At 41.4% G+C, this 24443-nt stretch overlaps 1 protein-coding gene across 3 annotated transcripts in view; it reads right to left on the minus strand.

Annotated features, from left to right (window-relative positions):
• The window catches only part of LOC102688908 (cAMP-dependent protein kinase inhibitor beta-like), a 35098-nt gene that overhangs the window by 3351 nt on the left and 7304 nt on the right, over positions 1 to 24443 (minus strand). The window contains exons 1-2 of one of the 3 annotated variants that reach the window (XM_069195443.1): positions 23690 to 23986; positions 924 to 1084 (exon numbers count right to left, since the gene is read on the minus strand). In XM_069195443.1, the coding sequence (XP_069051544.1) occupies positions 924 to 1065 (142 nt within the window). In that variant the 5' untranslated portion in view covers positions 1066 to 1084; positions 23690 to 23986. Of the gene's footprint in view, positions 1 to 923; positions 1085 to 4022; positions 7358 to 23689; positions 23987 to 24443 lie in introns of those variants that run through there. The other 2 variants (XM_069195445.1, XM_069195444.1) reach the window with 2 other exon arrangements.

Genomic DNA, 24443 nt, shown 5'->3' on the forward strand with positions numbered 1-24443 from the left:
TTACATACAGGTGGGGAGCCATTTTATCTGCCGCTGAAGTACAACTCCCCACCTCCACTGGTCACTGCACAGCAGATCAAATAGAGAAGGAAGAAATGGCTTCATCAATAGAATTAAGAGGAAACTTTAGGAAGTCTGCAAGCTGCAAGTCCAGCAGGATTAAGGCAGGACACTGCTGCTCTTATGAAGAGTGCCACCTGACCTGTAAAGAGCAAATATTCAGGACAGCACTTTTAAATCTCACCAGCAGGATGACACTTCCCACACTGAAGTACACCCTGTCACTATAGTGTTGTCCTGTTCTTGGTCATTCTTGGCCAGAGGAAAGAGTGTCATTTACTGATCTACCAACACCATTTACAGTAGCAGAAAACCCCTTTAGAGGTCTCCCAGCCCAGAACTGACCAGGCCTGGCCGTTCTGTGACCTGACCAGATCAGACTATGAGAGGAAAATGCTGCTGATGTGGCAGAGAGGGGAAAAGTCACAATCCAGAATGGGAGACAGAAATCCCAGTCAGACAGACCCTTCAACGAAGACACTTTGAGGAAGTTGTTGAAAAATGGGCAAAGGCAGAAACTGTGTCTTAGATGCAATCCAGTCAGGAAAGCAGTCAGTGGCAGACAGAACTTGAGTTAAAATAAAAGCAATGGTAATGGTGCTGGCCTCTAGTGTTGTTACCACTGGTTTGAGGGCAAAGGTTTCTGGAAAAAGTCATCATCCCCCCTTTTTTAATGGAGAGCAGTATCTGCATAGAACTTTTAAAATAGTAACACGTATACTGATCAATAAAGCAGTGCCACTCCTTTTAACAAGTCCCCCTCCAGTCGAACGCTGGTGACAGAAAAGACAATTCCAGAGGCGAACGTGAGCAAGGGGAAGGAATGTGGGCAGTATATCCCCGGACCAGAGGCGGACACAGACCTGTAAGGGAGAGCTCAGCCAGTTTGAGGGGCAGGTCAGAGGGGCTGACCCCAGCGGGAGAGCCCAGGATGTCTGGCAGGGCGTTTCTGCGGCCCGAACGGCCCGAGGAAGCAAAGTCCAATACTGGCTCCACCTCTGTCATCGCAGGTTCCTTCGCCAGCCTAGCACAGACGGGAAGAAAGGGAGGGCTCGTTATTAACACTCCCTGACAAGAGACTGATCCAGTGTCTTCCACACTCCTGCAGTGGCTGTCGGGGCAATGGGATTAGATTCAGTCACACAGTGCCATGAAATGACGTTCATAAAACTCAGAGGGATTTAAAAAAGAAAATGATACACATCTATACTGTACACAAATACAAATACACACATACAAACATACAACATTCACATACCCACACCTATACTAGATACACATATATGTAAAGGAACAAGTAATAGGTTTATTCCATGCTGAAAAGAGAAGAAAGAAAACACACACATATATGTACTTTCACATACTTATACACATAAAAATACATACAAATAAGTAAACATATGTGCAAATACACCAACCCATACTATACACACAAAATTTACATTCACACACTGTACAAACACATAAACACACTGTCATACACATGCACACTTACACAAACAGATATACACACATACTCATCCATATACATATATACAACGACACACACACACCCATAAACATAAGTACATGTATATACAAACATGCACACATACTGTACATTCACATTCACATATATACACACACATACACCTACATACTCACATGCTCATTATTTTGTCTCAGAGGGATTTACAAAAGAATATCTAACCCAGAAGGGAGCAGGTTTCTAGTTAGCGATGCCCAGAAGATGTAGGGAAACATTTTCTTGTGGATATAAATCTATAGCAAGCAAAAAGATTGGCCCAGTGCTGTCACTGTCTAATGAGGGGCTTATCTGTGTTGATAGAACACTGGTGTTCTCAGCACAGCAGAACAAAACAGTAATGATCCATGGTAATAGCTAAGGTACAGTCGCTTTTACACATGTGGCTGTGTGATTTCTGACAGTCTGAGATCTGATCTAATTCTTCCTGTCACATTGTACATTGTATCTGCTTCCATCTCCCCTAAACTACAGCTTTCAAAGGCTCTGTCCAAAATTCTGCTTTCTTGAAGCAGGAAATTCACAGCTGAGCAACTAAAAACCAACAGTAACATCTCAAACACTAGTTCAGTAAAATGCATCTCTTGGATTTTGGGAAAACACTGAACTGACCTTAGCATCACAGTAAGAATTAAGTTTCAGATGAACGATTAAAGGTTTATTCCATGGAGAAAAAGCGAAGAAAAGGAACACAATGTTTCGGCTCTCTCTAAATCTATTCATTTCTCTTGGTCCTTACACGATTCATAGGTGAACAGGAGTACTTGCAGTTTCCAGCAGAGGGAGCTCCTGTACTATTAACAGCACAATCAAGAGACGTCTTTGTAGTAGAAGGGACTGCCTATATCATGAGGCCCCATAAACGTATTTTAGAATACAATTATGTTTTATGTTTTGTCCAAATATGCTCATAGCCACAGATATCTAGTCTCTCTAGTTGCAGAATAACCTCATAGTATCTTAAGTATGCAATTAAAAGGGCAGAATTTCAAGAATTGGCAAGGAGTTCCAAAACCTTAGGGTAACTGAGACCATGTACAGTATGTATTGTATCCTATTTCCTTTTACATAAGTGGCATAGATAAAAAAACAGCAGTTTCTGTAGCACAAAATATGAAACCATATCTGACACAGCAGCACATGGGTATTTCTTTTTGCAGTTCCTGAAATACACTGCCTTCACTGTATCAATTTTGTTTCTGCAGTTCTTTAGTATGAAAAAGGGTGTGTCCGATGAAAACCTGCAACTGCCCAGATGTAATAATTTATAGAACAAGTCTCCCTGCGAACTCTGAGAGGCTATTTATGCCTGCATTTTCACATCAACGCCATCTTTTGAGATTCAGGATGCAGGTTAATAGCATATTGGAGTTACAATATACAAAAGGCTTTAATGATATTCCTAATATGTCAGGGAAATGTAAGTAGGGACCAATTATATTTCTCAAGAAAAACATTTCTAAATTTATTTATGATCCTGTGTAAATATCCTTAGAATGGATGTGTTTAAAAAGTGCACTCTTTCTGCTGTGCCAAGATAGAATCTTAGCAGAAAAGTATATTAAAAAAGTAATTCAATCCTAGGGAAAATCTGCAGAAATTGGAAGCAATCCATTATTGCCACCAAAGGAATAATACATCAGTATTTCACAACTTGTTCATGCTACATTAAATGTAAAAATACAATTTCATTGCAGGTGATCCAGTGAAGAAACTTCAAGATTATTTTCTTTTCTGCAATTCTGCACTCTTGTTCATTGCATTCCTGCAGAACATTTAAATGGGAAGACTGTTCAGCTTTTGTGTGCACATTTGCATGTATTTTCACATTGCTAAGAAGTTGCACTGACTCTTATTCATATGGGACTGAAGTATGGAAGATGCACCTTAATGTTCAACAATTCAGATTTAATTCAAACAAGGCAGCCACTTCGAAATATATTTCGGTATTTCGGTATTTCAGTTGTTATTCCTCCTCTTAATATCGAGAAGGTTGACATTTGTCTTTCTATTGACATTTCCAACAGTTCCTGCCTAAAATAAACTTACAGCACAAACTCACAGCATGTCCAGGCTATTTGCTTCATGTGAAGACAGTTATTTTTATGTCAGTCAAAGCCTGGCTGTATGTTCTACAATGCAATAACAGCAACTTGTGTAAGGAATATAAAAGAGATATTGAGTTTTCCCCACAAGGAGCAAATAATGTTTCTGTAGGTTGCAAACTGATATTCCACCTGGACAACAAGGCAGTAGGAGTTAAAGCTATGATCTGTCCCAGATTGCTCACAGAGAAAGCCGTGTGATGCATCTAGTTCCCTGACTACAGGGTGAGTTCTGAGGTTTTTTAGATCGCCCACAAAATTTGTTCCGCTTTTGAACAGATTCAAAATATTTTAAACTGCGATTAAGTGAAAATTAAATGATCTGAACTTACCTCACCTGTGCATGCCTTGTGTCTGGATAATTTAACTTTTTTTCCTTCGATGTTCACCAGGATCAGCCAATTGTGCAATGAAAGAAACACAACCATAAATTGCTTTTAGGATCAACTGTCTTTATCATCATAGTAAGACCAAAAAGCCACCTACTGTAAATATCTTGGTTCTCCTTTGCGTCTTGTGTAAATAAGAAAAAAATGAGACTCTTCCTCCGAGTCATGCTCTCTAAACAGAGAGCACCAGAGTGCAACCCCTGCGAACAGCCCATCTGTTACAGCAGGACAATTCAATGACATGCACTGTGAGCTGTGGCAGCTAGAATTGAATGCTCCTCACAATAAACGTTAAGGAAAAGTTGGTATAGAAAAAAATGTCATATCAAAGCAATATTGAAATGAGCCAAGGGCAGGAAAGCCCAGTGCAGGCCACCCAGGATGAGGTTTTGATGTGTACCATCTCCTGAAGTAAACAGACCTACAGTATACGGAATAGGAGGCTCTTCAGCAAAAGGCAGGAATTAATTCCCAAGCATTGATGCAGAATACAGAATCTACAGTACTTTATATTTTTTGTCGTGCCCTTGGGAGGCCAATGGCTTATTTACACACCCTGGTATGTACCCACCTACAATATTTCTAGAGAAAAGCCGTATTCTTTGGGCACTCATCTTTGCCATGTCATATCTCCTCCATTTAGGTCGCTGGTGAGCCATTTTGTAGACCACTGCTCTGCTCTATCACTAATGTCGGCCACTGCACACCTGTCTCAAACCTAATTTCAGGTTTCTGTGGGATTTCTTTAATGTATATTTTATTCAAGGCCATCTGTATTTATGATTAATGCATTTTGTTGTACGAAAATAGATACTGACAACATAGCTGGCCCAGAAAAGAGTGCAACAGAAGCACACTGAGTACATGGAGTGTTTCAGCCCCTCCCCATAATGATGATACATCACGTGAGCAGATAAATCATTGAAATGTCTCTAGCACACGCAGGTGTCCTGTGTGATGTCTGCGAGACAGTCTGAAGGTCACAGACACGCCATCAGACACTGGAGTGTGCCAGTGATCAATCTGATCAATGTCTTCAGCCACAGATGCTCCAGACAGACAACGCTGAAACACCTGCATCCCGCTGACCCGTCTTGCTCGTCATCCTTTCTCTCCTCCATTTCCCCTGCCTGCCTCTGTTTTCCTACGGTCTGTTTCCAAAGTGCACTCTTACTGTCATACGCTCAGGAGGTGGCGCAGTTGAAAAACACCCACTCCTGACTTCAAAGGCTTAAGGGCAGTAGAGCAGCATTTGGTGTGCCAGCAAACACCATTTTTATGTATGCACACTCTACAACACTCTTCACCATACGGTAGGAGTGGTGAATTCCCAAGCCCATTTAAGGTGCTTAAACTGATCTTACAACAATCAAATCTATTGTTACATCAAGAGATGGATTGCTTTAATCCCAGGTTTCGTTGCTGTCATTAGTGCCTAAAAGCTCTCTTTGCATAAACTCAGCCAGCTTTGAAAGTCAGTGTGGCAGGGGGAGTTTGTACCCTGCATTCTATTTCAAGGAATATTAAAACACAGCCTGTCAGAAGATGCACGGAGCTCCCACTGCCCCCTCTTATCTCTTCCACGCTCACAGCTTGAGCGTCAAAGCACTCTTTGTTTTTCCCTTCAAGCTCACAAGACACAGGGTAATTAGCATCCGACAGGTTTGCGGTTGGTACAGAAATCGGAAATGAGAGACACAAAGAAGAATTAAGCAAAACAGACGAAACTTCTGACATTGCTTTCTCGCTGAACACAATGACAGTTGCTGCTAACATGCACCTGTGGAATGGTCCTGTGATTTCTCCTTCACTGTTTGAAGCTGTGGATGGATGGCAGCCGGTTATAAGACCTATTTAATTATCTCCTGAAATGATAGCCCAAGCAGGTTAGATGCAGGTTAAGCTCAGGAAGCTGCAGCAATTCAGTTAATGAATGCTTTCCAGTGTCAATACAAAGGGCAGATGCAGGGATTATATATCTTTTCAGGCATAGTAATGAAATGACTGGAACCATGTAAGGTCCAATTTGAAATTGCATCTGGAGACTTGTATCAGAGAAGGACAAATGTACTTCAAAACTGCCTTTTCTGGAGTCCACAGCTCTTTTTACAGCATTTAACTTTGCATGTGCCAGTTCTATGTCTTAGGCTCAGCACATTCATGGTGTTTGTAAGGCATTAAAAAGATCATTTTGCAAGTTGTGCTTCATGAAAGACTTGCCTAGTCATATTTTTCGTTATCCCTCATTGATAGCAGTGACATGTTTTTTGTTGCTGTTGACCAGCTTAGAGCTTCAGCTGAGGGAGTGCAGATAATTTTGAATGTAGTAGCACAAATCAAGTGGTGATTCATGCAGGGAACTATTTCTTTCCCCTTGACATATAGCACAAAACAATCACCACACTTCCCTTACTCCATACATCATCACACGGCCAGATGAAGAGGTAGCACTCGTTCTCTAATAAAAAACCACATCCAATTAATGGCAAGGAAGGGATTCTTAATGCTAGCCACAGTTACAATATATGGTCAGTCTTTGTCTTTTAGATGCCTCCTCCTCAGATTGCTCTGTTTTCATAGTCCTGTCCACAGGGGGCAGCACAGTGCCCATCTGCTCTGGGATGACAGACGGAGCTTCTCAGGGCTGCTTAGGAAGCAGGGGCTCCTCGAGGGACCAAATAAAATACAATGATGCACTGTAACACACCTAACTCCACTTGCATGCGTTTTCATGACCAAAATATTAACCAGGATTTGGGTACGAGGCCATAACACGAATCATTCCTAAAGATCTCCAGAAGATTGCTTTAGAAATCCCTCACAAAGAAGTACCTCGTCTGGCACCATCTTATCTGTCTGAATTTCTTACAGCTCATACGTCTTTCTGTATCTGTCAGTCTCGGATTGAAATATCTGTACTTTAGGCATGATCAAGCTCCCTTCTAATGGAAGTTTCTCCTGAATTATGTGAGCAACTGTGCCTCTTTCCAAATCCAGACTCAAGAGGTATCTGCCTGAGACAGCAAATGCACTTGACTGACAGCACTACTACATCACTTACCCTTCAAACTTTTTTGCATGGTTTTTTTTTGCTGTTGTTTTTATTTGCAAATAAAGGCTCCCACACCTTATGTTCATTTAAAATCAAAGTCTGCCTTTTTTTTCACATTCACAGGAGGAATAGTCAGGTGTGAGACAAAATATGACACCTTTTTACAGAACATCTAGGGTGACACATGGGGTATGTTTTGTCTAAGGCAAAAGATTGCAAAGCTCTTTATGACAATACCCAGCTAAATCAGGCAGAGGTGCAGGCCACAATGTGTAAGCACTCCACATAAAACTGACAGCACTTTGTCCACTCATATTTGACAGGCAAAGTGCTGGCTACCTGGTATGACATATTGCATAGCACAGATGGTTCAAATGTGCAGGGTTAGAGACAGCCTGCATTTCTTTGAACACACAGGTAAAATCAGAAACTAAGAAGCATCATTATGGGACTGTGACAGAGTGGCAGGAGCTGAGGAAACTGCAAATGAGATCACTGAATCCCAGGGGCTCCCCGTCTCCCATCCCAAGAGCTGCCAAAGCGAATGTGTTTCAGACACTCAGTCGAGTCGTTTTTAGAAAGTCAATTTCTTCCCTTCTTTCTTTTTCAATTTTCACTCCTGAAACAACACAGGCAATCTTTCAATGTCAATCTCAGGTCTAGGCTGTTACTGCAATCGGCACACCACCGGGCTTTACTCTGTGAGCTTCGGTGCACTGTGAGCGTTCATCTTACACCTCTTGGCTTTGTCCTCTGTGCCTGCGGAGGAGACACACTCAGGGCAGCGTGTGTTTGTGATGAGCAGTGCCCTCACAGAAAAGTTCCTGCAGGGTGTTCAGACAGGTAAGGACAGGCCAGCTCCCCCAACAGGCAGAATAAAAATAATCCCAGCAAAGATCACAAACACGACTTTTTTGTTTGACACAAGGGGAGGATCAGAGTTCTGGGATGCGGAAAGCTCTGAGTAACAGCTGTTGGACTGTAGGTTTTGGGGGCTGGGCAGGGACAGGGCGTCGTCAATATCAGTATGAGCTACATACAACACAACAGCAAGAAATTTATTTCACTTTCAATCACCAGCCAATGTCTTCTGTCACATATACTATGACTGCACATACAATCTATAGTGAAACACACTTCGTGACACTGAGTAATTTCATTTGTGATTGAATGGGCAGTCTGAAAGGCATTTATCCTGCTCTTGAGTTTGTCTAAATGTCACACGACGAGCTTGTGTGGGCTATACTGTATGTATAGCACACCTTGGGCCAAAACCCATGCAATTGTAATAACTGCTCTTCTGTTCGCCACTCACATTATAATTGTGAAAACTATACTTGTTTTTATTTTTCACTGAACCTGTGGCACTGTAGTGATCATCAGCTGTTTTTCATGAAGGTGAAGGTATCCTGCAAATGTAAAACAAATGACAGTGATTCTGCAAAACAGTTAAGAAAAAATAATTTGCAAGATCTGGCAATGAGGTGCTAAGAGTTTAGTAATATAGTTTTTCATGGATACTGGCATCTTAAAAAATTAAATAAGGTCAGAAGATGCAGCTACAGTACAAATGGTGCCGATTACAGTAAGAACAGGGATAATAAGAAAGATTCTTCCTTTGTGTGTAATATCAACATAAATTGTCTTTTCACGCATAGAGCACAGTCTGAGCTGTAAATTACTTAACAAACAGGCATTGTGAGATGTCTGTTAACTTCACAGTCACACTCCTTTTCACTTTTTTATTTTTAATAAAATCAACAGCCCTTTTTACCACAGTTCATCAACCGGACACCAGAAATGAAGCTATAAAAAACATGTGTTAACGGCTCTGTTAACGAATGGAATTAACCACAATGTCACTTTAACAAACAATTTGCTACACTGCTTGGATGCTTGAGATACAGTAGGAATTTTCTATAATGGGACGACCTGGTGCAAATTTAAAAAAAAAACCAAGATAATGCTGAATTTCTCATCCTTCTTATTTGTTCACAGTATGTGAATGTTGCCATAAAGCGGGAATGTACAGTAGCTATGTAGCTGGTTTCCATAGTGATGACATTACTTTGGCAGCCCATGCATGAAAAAAAGTACAGAATAATTTCATATATATCATTTCAAGTGAATGATTAACGCAGTGTATGATTGCTAGTACAAATTGGAGGGGGTTGCTACATGGATAACTTCTGTCTGATCCGTGTGATAGTAGTATCTTTTTTAGGAGGCCTAAGCTGAAAACTCTCTACCAGCTGCTTCGGGTGAATTTCATCAGTGTGAAATCAGTGAGACCCACAGACACCAGTCTCCATATCAAGGTGACATTCTCTCACAAAAAAGCGTGACTTTGTCGGGCTCTGGGAAGCCAAGCAGGAGCAATGCAAATGAGTGTAAAAATAGCCATTTATATAGCCGGCTGCTCCTGGAGCAGAGTCTGCACAGGGAGCTGCACTGATGGAGCCAGCAAAAGTCCCGTTTACACCGGCGCTTGTCCCTCCTCGCTTGTCAAGCCAAACCCCCAACCTGGACTGCACTCAAGCTAAGACATGCTTGACGGCTGGGGCACTGTGCTGCAGTTGCATCAGCTTGGAAAACAACACAAATCTGCAAGCATGTCTGACAATAACCACATTGAGAAAAAAAACAAACAAGATTAACCATCAGCCATTTCAATTCACCAGACCTTAATTAACCATCGGCCCTGTTAGCCACCAAATATTTTATTTTTTTCTCTACCTCTATTTCGTCCTGCGTTTCTCTTACGCACAAAGAAATACCGACATTAATGTGTAATATTGTGTGTTAATTGTGAAGTTAAAGCTTTAACAGAACTGGCAAACGTAAATCTGTGGTTACTTTCATTTTTAACTGATAAGTGTGAAAATGAACACAGTCATTTTGGATCAATATCAAAACATCTCATTGGATTTGTTGAAGAATTTTGTTGGAAGGTGTTACATCATGTGGGAATACTGGATATAAATGTGATGTACCAATATGTCTGGATATAACTTTAATATCCATACTGTATGAGCAATTTAATGATTTAGGATGTTATGGTGTTCCATTTATTGATAAAAGTTGAATAGTTAAGGCTTGAAAATAATTTAGGCTCCAACATTTTTAAAAACCTTGATTTCTGAAAAGAAAAATATGAGTTAATATCATTAAGATTGAAATTAAATTAGGCTCAGATTTAATTTTCAACTCATTAATTCCTGGCTACTCTTTTTTACTTAAAAAAACAGAACCTATAAAAGTAATAGTAAAGGTGTCCCAATTATTCCAGATTAGAAAAAAAGCCCTTCAAGTCATTTTGCATAAAAACAAAAGTATATTAGTGTGTGTGACATACATTATATATAATTCTTGTGTGTCATAGTATGGTTTTTTAATTTTATACTGAGCACAGATACTGTATGTGGCTAATGATCTAAGCTGCATCCAAACTTCAAACCCTCAAAAGATAAATGAATTCTAAGTACTGCATATTGGATTTTCATTAGAAAGACACAAAAAATAGAAAACATCAACTGTTGACTTTGCAATTTGTAACTTCTGACTGAGGCCTGGATTGTTTTGGGTTTTTTTTTACTTAATTTGGGCTCATTACAATGACTCTGTTGCTGTGAGAAGGGTACAGGTACATTCCAGTGTGCTGAGATTTAACAAAGTGTCTTTGTTACTAAATTTACTAAATTAAAAACACACAAAACAGGGAATTTGCATTCGCCATGAATTCATCATGTACATATTACACAATGCTTAGAACATGACTTTTTCTGTCATCAAGTGATGAATGTATGCTGAATTAACTTCTCCCTGATATAGAAAGTACAGTACATGTAAGATACTGACAGGATTTATTGGCTGTAGTGCTTTCAAAGAAAATTCCTGAACCTGGGCATAATTGAGTAGAAGCTATAATTCACACTTTGCTTAGAAAAAGCTGTTTGACATATTTTATATCTACATAATTCCTAACATCTGTCGCTGTGTCTGCAGCACCCTCTCGGCACCATGTGCCCACTTCATCAGTCAGGTGCAGAAAGCAGAGCAGCTCTGCAGGATAATACAGAGGTTCAGCTTCGTCAACTAGGGGCTTTGAAAAAGGGCTTGTTCCGAAGACTAATTAAATCGTAGCAGTTTATATGGTAGTTGACAATAGGATGTGGTTAAAATGGTCTTTATATTAATGTAATAAACAAGCTCATTAATAAATATCTTGAGGTGGCTTTTGCAGAACATCTCGGCATGCTTCAACTGGAAAGACATCCAATGACACAAGTGGTAAAGAGATTCTGGGTGGCACCTCTCCACATCCTGGCCCCCTCGTCACACCTGGTAATCTTAACGCAATTTGTTCAGCTCTGCTCTCCTTGCGGTGCAGATCAGCAAAGCCCCTTACACAGAGGCATTGTGTAATGCTTTCCGTTTCGCGAAACCCAGCCCTCGCCCTGTCTCGAGAGGGATTCGACAGATACACTGCCTTGCACAGCTGCCTCAGCTACCCTACGGCACCTGCTCAGGGATGTATTTATTTCCTCCTTCTGCTTGTGATGCAGCTTCTCGCTTTCATGTCTCTCATGTTGGCTGGCAGGAAAAGCATATATTCACTTTCAGTAAGAGAAGAACATTTAAAGATTAGAACTGTATCCATATATAAAGACTGCTAGCTCAACATAACAGTGACAGGCAGAAGATCAAGAGAAAGAGGTCTATTATTTTATTTTCTTAGAATTATATTTTATTGTCTTTTTACTGTGGTCCTTCCTGGACATTCATCTCTTGCAACCAGTACATGACTGATTACCTTGAAAGGCGAGTTAGAGAGTATCATGCAGTACTGTTTATTGTCCTTTAGATTCTGAATTACAGGACTGTAATTATGTTAGTCCTCTCCCCTCTTGCTCCAGAACCTCATTGTACAGCATGTGAATACTGCATTGCCTGCCTACAGCGAGGAAATGTGATACTGAAGTAGGTCAATTGTACAGTGCTCTGAATCCTATTGGAACAGCACCATGCAGCTGTTACAACCAGACCTACTGTATGTCTAGTAGGAAGCTGGAATAGTTAGGAGCTGACAAACAATGGTTCAATCAACAGATGACAGAATTTGTGTAATGTCAGGCTCCTTTTCATGGGGAACTCCATATGGTGATCTATTCTATCACATTAAAAACCGTTCTGTTTGGCGAAGCTACTCCATTATTACTTATACGACAACCCGTAAGAAAACACAATCTACACTCTTTCTTCTGCCTCTTTTAAGCACTGCACATCAGTTCTGCTTCTCGACACTCCGTTTTCCAGCAGTGTTTATAATCCCAATTTGCTTCAGTCAGCTGCTGTGCTCAGGGGGGTGCCAGGGTGAGAGCACCTCCACACCAGCAACACCTCACACACACACTTCGCTCCCCCTAGCAGCGCATCTGCCCCCTCCCACCTGACCTCTGCTGCCTGCTGCGCACCCCCACCACAGCCACCCCGCCGCCGCTCTCTGCCTCGGGAATATCCTGACACCACTCTGCCAGTCGCAGCCAGGGCCTCGCTAATCCTCTTATATTCTCCCACTGATGACTTTTTTTTCCCCAACAAATAATAAAGTCTTGGTTCTTGTTGGGGAGGGGAAGCAGAGCTGCTGTGGATTTTAAAGGCTCAAACACAACGGAAACGTTTCCAGGAACTCTTGAGAGAGTGCAGGGAAATTGATGGCTGTCATAGTCTGCGGGTAATTCGACTTGTGCCCCTTTCTGTGGATCACCGGTTCACAGGATTCTGCTGTACTTCCTGCAAATCGAATCAGTTTTATTTCTAGATGTGAAGGATTATATTAAGAGTTGAGGCTGTCCTGACCACCCTGTGGTTGGTGAGAGGTTATATTTAAGCTGTTGCTTGGGGGTAAGGGATGAAAATAAAATTGAAAATGCCTTCATTAATTAGAAAAGATTCGCTGGCTTTTTAAGTGATCAACCTTGATGTTCAGAATGCATGAAATCAATTACATGCAAGTATCCTGACTGCCTTTCTCTCTAGGCTTATATAATTTGGCCTTCTTAGAGTTCTTAATTAATTCAACTGGTGAAGCAATTTCTTTCTTCTCCACCCGATCTCTGTGTTGCAGAGCTGCTGGTGCAGAATGGCTCCCACATCTCCCAGGTCAGGGCTACACTTCAGCCGTGGACGAAGCAGCTCCCCTTATATATGTAAAACTCTTTGAGATGTATGGGATGAAATATATAATAGAATTACAGGAGGAATTGTCTAGCTAAAAGAGCAAAACTACAGTAGCAGAGAATGGCCGAGATACAGAGATATCCTGGGCGGCGCAGTGGCTCTGTGGCTAAGGATCTGCACCTGTGGCCGGAAGGTTGCTGGTTCATATCCTGCAGCTGGCAGAGGAATCCTACTTTGTTGGGCCCCTGAGCAAGGCCCTTAACCCCAACTGCTCTAGGGGTGCTGTATAAACGGCTGACCCTGTGCTCTGACCCCAAGCTTCTCTCCCCGTCTGTGTGTCTCATGGAGAGCAAGCTGGGATATGCAAAAAGACAAATTCCTAATACAAGAAATTGTATATGGCCACTAAAGTAATCTTATCTTATCATGTCTTAAAGAAAAGCTGATTCTAGCTTACGAGTACTCCTAAAGGTGAAAACAGTATGCAGATTCAAACAATGCAGTCTTGGGAGACTGATGTTTACATCATTCAGCAGCACCGAGGCCTCAGCTGCAAGGTACATGAGCAGATCACTGCTCCTCAGCAGAACTCAAAAGTGAGTTAGTTCAGCCGCTGTGAATAAAGCTGTATAATCCATATTGCATGAGATCTGAGGATTATGTAACATAAGGCTTAGAGGAACTTTTCTCTGACCATAGCTCCCTCCTCTTTGTTATATGCTGTTTTAATGATTTCCACTTCCCTCATTAGGAGAATGAGCAGTGTATTATAACATAAATTACTTCGAAGCCAAATATGAATACACACATTTACTGTACATTTACAGTAGGATTGAACATTTTCTGCAACCACTTTATTTTTTAGAGGGTCTTGGTGTACCAGAGCCTAAACCAGGTGTCACAAGGCAGAACTATACCCAGAACTATACACTGGATGGGACGCTAGTCGATATACAGTATATAATTAGAAATATGTATGTACAGTGCCTTGCGAAAGTATTCGGCCCCCTTGAACTTTTCAACCTTTTGCCACATTTCAGGCTTCAAACATAAAGATATACATTTTTTATTTTATGTGAAGAATCACCAACAAGTGGGACACAATTGTGAAGTGGAACAAAATCTATTGGATTTTTGAAACTTTTTTAACTAATAAAAAAATGATAAGTGGGGCGTGCAAAATTATTCGGCCCCTTTACTTTCAGTGCAGCAAACTCACTCCAGAAGTTCAGCGAGGATCTCTGAATGATCCAATGTTGTCCTAAATGACTGATGGTGATAAATAGAATCCACCTGTGTGTAATCAAGTCTCTGTATAAATGCACCTGCTCTGTGATAGTCTCAAGGTTCTGTTGAAAGCGCAGAGAGCATCATGAAGACCAAGGAACACACCAGGCAGGTCCGTAATACTGTTGTGGAGAAGTTTAAAGCCGGATTTGGATACAAAAAGATTTCCCAAGCTTCAAACATCCCAAGGAGCACTGTGCAAGCGATCATCTTGAAATGGAAGGAGTATCAGACCACTGCAAATCTACCAAGACCTGGCCGTCCCTCTAAACTTTCAGCTCAGACAAGGAGAAGACTGATCAGAGATGCAGCCAAGAGGCCCATGATCACTCTGGATGAACTGCAGAGAACTACAGCTGAGGTGGGAGAGTCTGTCCATAGGACAACAATCAGTCTTACACTGCACAAATCTGGCCGTTATGGAAGAGTGGCAAGAAGAAAGCCATTTCTCAAAGATATCCATAAAATGTCTCGTCTAAAGTTTGCCACAAGCCACCTGGGAGACACCCTAACATGTGGAAGAAGGTGCTCTGGTCAGATGAAACCAAAATCGAACTTTTTGGCCACAATGCAAAACGATATGTTTGGCGTAAAAGCAACACAGCTCATCACCCTCAACACACCATCCCCACTGTCAAACATGGTGGTGGCATCATCATGGTTTGGGCCTGCTTTTCTTCAGCAAGGACAGGGAAGATGGTTAAAATTGAGGGGAAGATGGATGCAGCCAAATACAGGACCATTCTGGATGAAAACCTGTTGGAGTCTGCAAAAGACCTGAAACTGGGACGGAGATTTATCTTCCAACAAGACAATGATCCCAAACATACAGCAAAATCTACAAAGGAATGGTTCACAAATAAACGTATCCAGGTGTTTGAATGGCCAAGTCAAAGTCCAGACCTGAATCCAATCGAGAATCTGTGGAAAGAGCTGAAAACTGCTGTTCACAAACGCTCTCCATCCAACCTCACTGAGCTCGAGCTGTTTTGCAAGGAAGAATGGGCAAGAATTTCAGTCTCTCGATGTGCAAAACTGATAGAGACATACCCCAAGCGACTTGCAGCTGTAATCGCAGCAAAAGGTGGCTCTACAAAGTATTAACGCAAGGGGGCCGAATAATTTTGCACGCCCCACTTTTCATTTTTTTATTAGTTAAAAAAGTTTCAAAAATCCAATAGATTTCGTTCCACTTCACAATTGTGTCCCACTTGTTGGTGATTCTTCACATAAAATAAAAAATTTATATCTTTATGTTTGAAGCCTGAAATGTGGCAAAAGGTTGAAAAGTTCAAGGGGGCCGAATACTTTCGCAAGGCACTGTACATGCTGACTCCTTTTGTTAGAACAATTCATGGTGAGCTGTGGTTCACAATATACTGTAAAGAAAGATACACACAGAACTGCAGAGTTAAACCCAACGAAGTGTGTCTGAGACAATCCTCTGATAACCTGCCTCTGGTTTGCGCAACTTCTGAGAGCTTCTTTGTAGGATTTTCTGCTCCAAATGGATGGCTGAAGTGTAAGGTAAGTGCTCAAACATCAGGCTAGGCTTGCAAAATCTTTTGTCTCAGCTGACCCTTTCAATGAGAAAGAACCAAACAAGTGTAATGTAGACTTTCTCTTTTCTGGCCTCTGGTGTGGGCTTGTCTCCTCTCCTTGGGTTCTCTTTGGAAGAAAGCAGCAGCCATACCATGCAATATTATCACACTGGCAGTCATACTCAGAGTGGGAACAGTGAGAAGCCTAGGATACTGCACTGAGGCAGAGAGGCACAATGAAGATGAGGTGTTTTCTTAAACAAATTACACTTTAATTTTCCAAATATTTATCCATTGCCATTCAAGATTAAAAGACCCCTAATACAAGAGAAAGACATAATGTATCTGAAGTATAGAAAGAGATCGTGTGATCATTACACTGCATAGCAAAGTATTCTGGACACCTGAAGAAGGCCCCACAGCCGAAACGTTGTGTTTCCTTTCCTTTCAGCAGGGAATAAACTCGTTACCTGTTCCTTTGCAGCCTACACTTGCTGATGCAGCTCCCAACTTAAAGTATTCTGTTAAAGAGTTAAGCACATTCTACCGTAACAGTACTACCTAAGGGGAAAAATCCTGTCTGAGGCCCTATATGCATACATCCTTATTTCAACTTAAGTACATAGATTTGTCAAACCCACTGTTTTTAGGGTAGATAAGACAAAGCACAAATTGTAGGAAAAGCTGAAGAAGAAAGGCAACATTCTGAGACTAGACAGCTCTTAGGTCATAAAGCAATGTGTCCTGTACACAAAGATCTGACTGCCAGCACAAGGAGAGAGACGTAAGTGCAGGTTTGTTAGTGAGCTAATTAAAACATGCTCTTTTTACTTATTTATGTCAAACTAAATGAGTAGTTTCAGGTACAATACTGCATTGTGTTGGAAGGTTTCTTCATAACAGGTAGTATGGTGTGATCATGGTGGAGTTTCTAACTCCATTGTAATGGAGCATTTGCAATGTGGCAAAGGTTACAGTATTTTATTGATTAAAGGTGCCCAGACTGGTGTCCAATAAGTGCAGACCACAACTGCTGCTGTGTGGATAGTGCATATTTTTCACAAGAAGCGCTAGGGACAACCAAGCTACACTGATTGATACACCTAGAGAGACAAAACTGAGTTTTGGGCTCCTGCACACTGACAAGATAATAAATTGAGGCAGTTATGGCAAAGGGAGTGTCAGCAAAGGTTTTGGTATCTATACTTGCTTTTCAATTGTGTGGCAGTAACCCCCGGGGATCCCTAACTGTTGCATTTCTGCAACATTGTCTCACATCCGAGACTTTCCCAATAAAAAAACATGCATCCAGCTTCTCTGTGGCATATCTGGTAAAAAGGCAAAGGTTCAAGCCTACAGGTCATGGGTTTGAATCTAGACTGTGGAGCTGTCACTGTTTCCATTGCTGTAAAAACCTATAGAAGAACAGGAATTGCTATTATTACCACACATACAGGTACAAAACTCATGTGTACAGGAACATTCCAGCCTCGAAACACACTCAGAATACAGCAAGCCCCAATCCCACCACATATTCCCTGTGCTGTGTGTATCACACACACTTGGCAATGTATATCAGCTTGTTAAGAGCATGAAAGAACCTAAAATGATGTGCATTAAAGCTGGAACTGTCCATACAGGGCAAGACGTATTGGTATATTCACATAACATCATTTTATTTCTGGAAACATGAAATATGGATACATGCCAGTCAGGCACTAAATATTATGCAATTGCCACAGACTGGCAGTACAAGTACAGCTCATTAGAACTAGGCAAACATTTGCTTTGATGGCTAAAATTACATAAACAATTCAATATAAAGCAACCTATCTGGCAGCTGTTGAAAATTTAAGCTTTCTGCTTTTTTGTGAAGAGTCAGCATTTCTTGTTTATGAGACATCTGCGGAATTGGTTGAGTTTCTGTTTCTGCTTCATTTGGCACTGGCTGTCCTTTGGGTAGCCATGCTTGTAGATGGCTCCTAGTGTACAGTAGCTGCACACCTTTACTGGAAAGATGTCAAGAAATCCATATGCATTTTCTACCCACACTTGCAAATTTCCAGATACTGTACCTGTTTATCTGATGCACCTGGCCATTTCCTTAACAACGGCTATGCCCAAGCGATAAGACATCTGGGGAATACCCACTACATTGACACAGACACTGTTATTAATGTATGAGTGGTGGCTAAAGGGCACTGTGCCACTTGGATCCCACCAGACTGGCAGTCCTTCATTAGACAAATGAGTTTCTTTGAAGACGACTGTTAACTGGGCACAGAAAGGTTCATTTTAGAAGTTAAAAATCCTTCAAAGCTTTGGTAAAAAGTTCATTAAAAATTCATCTTCCACCAAACCACAGTGGAAAAGCAGGTAAAGACTGTGAAGTAAGTCTTATTTTTATTCTACATTGTCCTAATGTGTAATTCTCTTACCTACTGTAAAACCTGTTACATAAGGTCCTGTTACGTGTGCACTGCTTGCTCTTTTCGATCCTTGCTGAGATTATGCTAAAGATGACTGTGACAGACGATTGCAAAGCTGATTGTGAGGAGTGTGCTCAAGGAGCAAATTAAGGTTGCACAATGCACTCCCCAGCTCTGGTCCTTGAGAGCTGCAATCCCTAAGTAGCTTTTACAAGGCGTTATCAGGAGCTTTAAAACTTGAGGCGAAGGGCTAACTGGTTCCAGCTAAGCTCAGTTGGAACAATTTAACTGTTCTCCAAAGGCTTTGAGCTCCCGGTGATTTAAAAAAATTTTTGAATAAACGTCCACTGTTGAGTCAAACATTGCTTATTTTCTGTGTTCACACAAGAAATGAGATCGGAGATTCCTACTCTAAAGCTTTCCAATGAAGGCTATTACTGAGACTCAATACACATCCCCATCTCTGTTTCAGCCTTGAGAAATATTTTCCTTTACACTGAAATAGTACACAGGGGCTGTGAGCCATTTTTATCCACAACAGAGGTGGAAAAGAGGTCACTGTTTTCTCTTACGTTTCCAGCATATTGTTGTACTGGACATTCTCAACATCCTTGATTTCTGAGAATGAATGACGATTTTCATTTCCGGATTACAAGCATTACATAAAAATGGCCCTAATGAGTTTCCTTACTGAAGTGGTTCTTTACGGTCTTTGCCTTTGTGTAGCCACAGAGGCTCACATACAGTACTATAGAACAATGTAAGCTGGAAATACACAAAAGAGATACAGGGACAATAGATCATGGAACATGTTAACAACAGATACATTGTGAAGCAAAAAATGCATGCCACACTGCCTAAGATGAGAACAATTCATTGCGGGAGAGACCAAAAAATGGGAAAAAGTCTAAAAAGGTCAAAAACAACTTCAAGCCTATAATCATGCATATCATTAAAAGCATTATTTAGCATATGACACAGAAACACTGTAGGAAAACACATACAGTATACTGTAACTGCTTTTCACAACAGACTGGTTTCGTAGGTTTCTACATTCCAGGCAGAAAAGAGAAGCTGAAAAATAAGAAATACTAGATTATTTTCTCTTATTCTCCAATGGGAGAATGAGAGAGGAGTGAAACATGCCTGTAAGGTTAAATCCACATACACATTTATAAAAAGCAACAGGGTACCATGCTTTTATGTTTTCTGAAACATGGCGATCGTTTGACACTTTATCAAGAACAGGTATTACTTCAGTACAATTCTTGCAGTCATGGAGTAATAATGTGGAAATCAGGTCATATATTTAAACACTACATATACTGTACAGGTGCCTTCTTCAATAAAAAATGTAACGAAAGGCAATGAGACTGGAAAAGCATCCAAAGAGAAACAGTGGTAAACAGCCAAATAAAAGAGATTTAAATGGTATGACAGAGAAGAATGAAACGTTTCGCTTTTACATTTTGTACTTCAGTCAGCACCTCAAGGTGAGAAAGGCAGAAGAGAATTAATGGTGGGTACAGTTAGTCTGGAATGTCAACCATCCAATTTCAGACATCCACACAGTCCACACAAGAGTGGTGGCGTCCTGCACCTTATCCAACTGCAGTCTGTCATAGAGCACACACAAGCAGAACTTACAGCTATTAATGGGAGAGGAAACTAGAAGACCTAAAGGAAACCCATGAAAACATGAACAGAACATGTAAATTCCACACCTAAGGCACCCCTGGCAAGACTCAAACCCAGCACCCAAGACTCAAGAGACAGCAGCAATAAGCGCCATGCCACTGGCCCACCCTTACCCAGAAATATTGGTAATAACCAATTAATTAAATAATCAATTTGGGTGGAGACCAAGGCATTTACTATTTATCTAGTTTCTTGAGCATCAAGCCTTGATTGAGCAGTAAGATCAGAACATGTATACCAGAAACGTATCAATAACAGACTGTTCTATGTTTCTTGAAGTGCGACTCTCATTGAACTTTTATGTTCAAAATCTAAATGGGAAACCTTATAGATAATCACTATGATATACTAATGGCAGTGATTCAAGATGTAAATGTTACTGATGGACCTGGAGGCATCATCCTTTGAACAAGAATTTCCACTTGGTGTCACGAAGCGTTTTTCAGGACCTTATGCAGACGATAGAATCTGGAAGGGAGTGCAACAAACATGAGGAAATGAGACTGGGAATAGGGCTGGTAGACGAACAGGGGGGCGTGTCGACGGTGCACTGGTGGCGTGGTCCAGGCAAACAAGTCCAAAGGGAGTCCGAAGGGAAATCCAGAATGGGGTGAAAGTCCAGAGCCGGGTGATCCATCCATGACAAAGAAGACAAAAGTAAAAAGCCGGAGCGGTATCCGGTGAAGGGTCGGGGAAATAAAAAGGGGTAACAGGGCCAGGCGCTCCCAGCCCCGGACGCAGATGGTCAGGATGCCGTTTCGAGGCCTATGCCGTCGGGCCAATCCTGGACCCGCTGGTAGGCGGGCTTCCAGGGGTCCATCTTCCAGAGCTGAGCCCAGATTGGTAGGAGCGTCTGGCTTTTACAGGAAGGGGCTGGAACAGGAGACAGGTGCAAAGAATGAACAGAAACGAGAAAGAGCCGGAGCGCCCTAAAGAGGAGGGACTTACAATCGTGACACCTGGTCATTAAAGGTCCCATGGAACTGTTCATAAGACAAGGGATGTTAACCTGTGTCCCAGGTATGCTTCACACTGGTCTTGTACAATCAGGCCTCCCTAAAGTTCCCTCTTAGCTCAATTGGTGGTCAGCTGTGTAGACAGGCTGCAGGCACATTGACTGTCAGAGGGGAGTCCTGTACATCAGTGGTGAAGTAAGCGATGCACATATAACACAGTCCAGGATTCTCTGGGATGAAAAGCAGTTGATAAGATCAATGAATAAATATAATGCAAAGTTTGGAAAAAAAGATAGATATTGTGTAAAGTTAAAGAGGACACAATTTAAATGTACTCAAGGTGTTTAAAGTTATAGCCTTTCTTCTCTAGTTTGCTCCAGCTGTGAAAGAAATCAGTGGATATTTTGGTTTTTGAGTTCCAAGCAAATTACAGATTGTAGGCAATAAATGCAAAATACAAGTCTTTTTGCGGATGTTTTTGCTTCAAAGCAACTTAACAGGAAAAAGTAGGAGAACCATGAATCGACCACAGCTGCTGCACAGCCTCTGATAACCTGAGCTCTTCCAGAGGTAGAGCACAGAGCACCAGGAGGTTTTGCCCATGTCCTTCAAGTCAACAAGGAGTCAGTCGCAGTGCCAGAGCTATTAAATAACATCTCAATTATCTCCCTGTGGGATATTGTCTGTTTTCTTTTCCACTGCACTTACAAGCAGCAAAGGGAAAAATCAAAACAGACTCTGCATGTTTTACAGTTTAGATCTGAGCTGTGTCTTCTGAAATACTGTCACAGATCTCCTTTCTTATTAATAGTCATGAACCAACAAACACACCTTCCCACTCCCATCTTAAAATGCCTTATCCATTTAGTGAAGAACCAAGTGCAGTGAAGAGGTTTTCATTTTCCTAAGTGTTGTCAAGGGCTGTCTTAACTCCCAGTATTCTTCACAGAGACATTAAGGGTTATTAACCAATATGCAAACCAGTAGTTTACTGAACCACCAGAATTACAATAATACCCACAAGACCTGGTTTGCCATCAGAATACGAATCTGTGTCTGACTACTATAAATCCAAAAACCTGACATACAGTCAGAATCCACTACCCACCTTTATGCCAATCGGCAAATTCTTGTGAGTCTCCTACCGGTAATAACAAATCGTCCCTGCTGTTAAAGCAAGAAAGCAATGTGCAATGTGAACCTTCAGTGGTACGTACATTATGGATCAAACAAAGCTAAAATATTTAATATAAATATAAAGTAAGGCAAAACGCCTTGGGGGCTTACTGTATCTGTCCCGAAGAATGATTTACAAATGGGTGATGCAAGAGGATCCATCCATCCATTTTCTAAACCTCTTTATCTAGTACAGAGTCGCTGGGGTAGCCTAACATGGCAAGCAACAGGTATAGGGCAGGACACACCCTGGATGGGACGCCCACCCATCAAACAGGCAATGGGATCCCCCTTTGTCTAATGCCGTGTGAGCTCAGAAAATAAGCATTACAAGAACTCATCAGATCAATAAGTCATTTTTTTGGGAGGACCCAAAATGTCCACGCCAGCCGACTGGTAGAGGACTAACGCTGCAGTCCCCGTTCCAGTGAAGTGAAGGCCATGGAGCTGAGCTCCAGTCCTAGCTGTCATTTGAAACCTTTGGGGGGGAAACCTCACTGCTTCAGTGCCAGTTAAAAAATCTGCCATTGCAGAAGTTCAAATGTCTTTCAGGGAGCACCACTTCCAACTCCCCTTCCTATCTCACTTTACAAAGAGGCATAGATTTTGATTACACTCAAATGAATATCAGAGGTATGATTTTGGGAATAGCACAACAAACTGGGAGTATATAGAACAATAATTGAGGTTCAGAAGTAGTTTTCTCTTATTAATGAAACGACCTTCAATGTTTTATAGATGATCAATTCTTTTCAAAGCTCCTTTAACTATATTTCTATAATACAGTGCAGAGCCCGTTTATTAGCAATAATAACAGTATGACTATAATTGTTGTTTATTATTGTTAACCAAATACAACGATTAGCAGACTAGGTGTATATTACATTTTTCAAATATAATTAAACGCTTGACCCCTAGGTGACATGTTTAAATGATCTTAGCATTTCACAAAGCAAGGGTGAACTAAAAACAGTGACGGATTTCCCCCCTCCTTTGTCATCCCGTTTTCTTATATCATCGTATATATGCGTGCGGGAGACTTTACATGCATACCTGAACGGACACATCACGGGGAAAATAAACGCTATTCATCTGGTTGTGACCAGCAATGTTCGCACACAACACTGCTGAAACATATCGACTGCCTGCTATTGTCCAGGCTCCTGCAACACCAATCAAATGTTTATGCCCGGAGCACCAACACACTTAAAACCACAATGATGTTGTAAGCCTTGTTTAAATCCACATCCCAAGAGAGAGAGAGAGAAATACTAGGGAACCCAAGACTTACCAGAGATGAAATCAACGCGTCTGATCGAGAACCAGAAAAAAAATCCGTTTCTATTTTTAACCTGCGATCATTGTAACAGGAAAACGCCGAGCAGCCCTTTTTATAGTTGAACCAGCTGGCGCACGGATTCCAGGCTCTACAGCATCTTTACACAAGACGGTTCTGAGTACTTGCGATTAGAGTGTGTTCGGGGTACCAGGGAGGCGACGGTACCAAAGCGGACCAAGGAGGGGTGGGGGAATTAGGAGCCGGAGAGGGGATGGTGGGCTTGCCTTGTGCTGTAACTGCGGTTGTGTGCCCAGCCGTTAGACATTGGGTTTACCTTCTCAGGGGGGGGGGGGACGTTTTTGCTCGTCTAAGTGGTTATGTAAATCACGACTTGTCATACGACGGGACACGAGGTAGACAACCCGATTAAAGGCTATAGTTTTCTTTACCCGCAAAATGGTATGCGCTCAGCAGCTAGTTCAAGTCCTGCTCCGGTTTTAGCATTCTGCTAGTGTTGCTAGGATCGGTACGCTTTTCCTGCCAGGAGAAGCAGTACTTTTGTTTCCGCCTTGCAAGGTGATCAACAGGTTCTGGACACGCAAACAAAACGCGTATCACGCCCATATTAACAGAATAAAATAACCTATAGCTCTTTATTATTGCGGTTCCTTCACTTTTAGTATTCAAAATACATTCTGTTCTGTATTCTTCACCTTAATACAGCATTCCTCAAACCATACTTGTTTTAATCATTCATATCTTAACA

The sequence above is a fragment of the Lepisosteus oculatus genome, chromosome 11 (genome assembly GCF_040954835.1).
Source record: "Lepisosteus oculatus isolate fLepOcu1 chromosome 11, fLepOcu1.hap2, whole genome shotgun sequence".
NCBI lineage: Eukaryota > Metazoa > Chordata > Actinopteri > Semionotiformes > Lepisosteidae > Lepisosteus > Lepisosteus oculatus.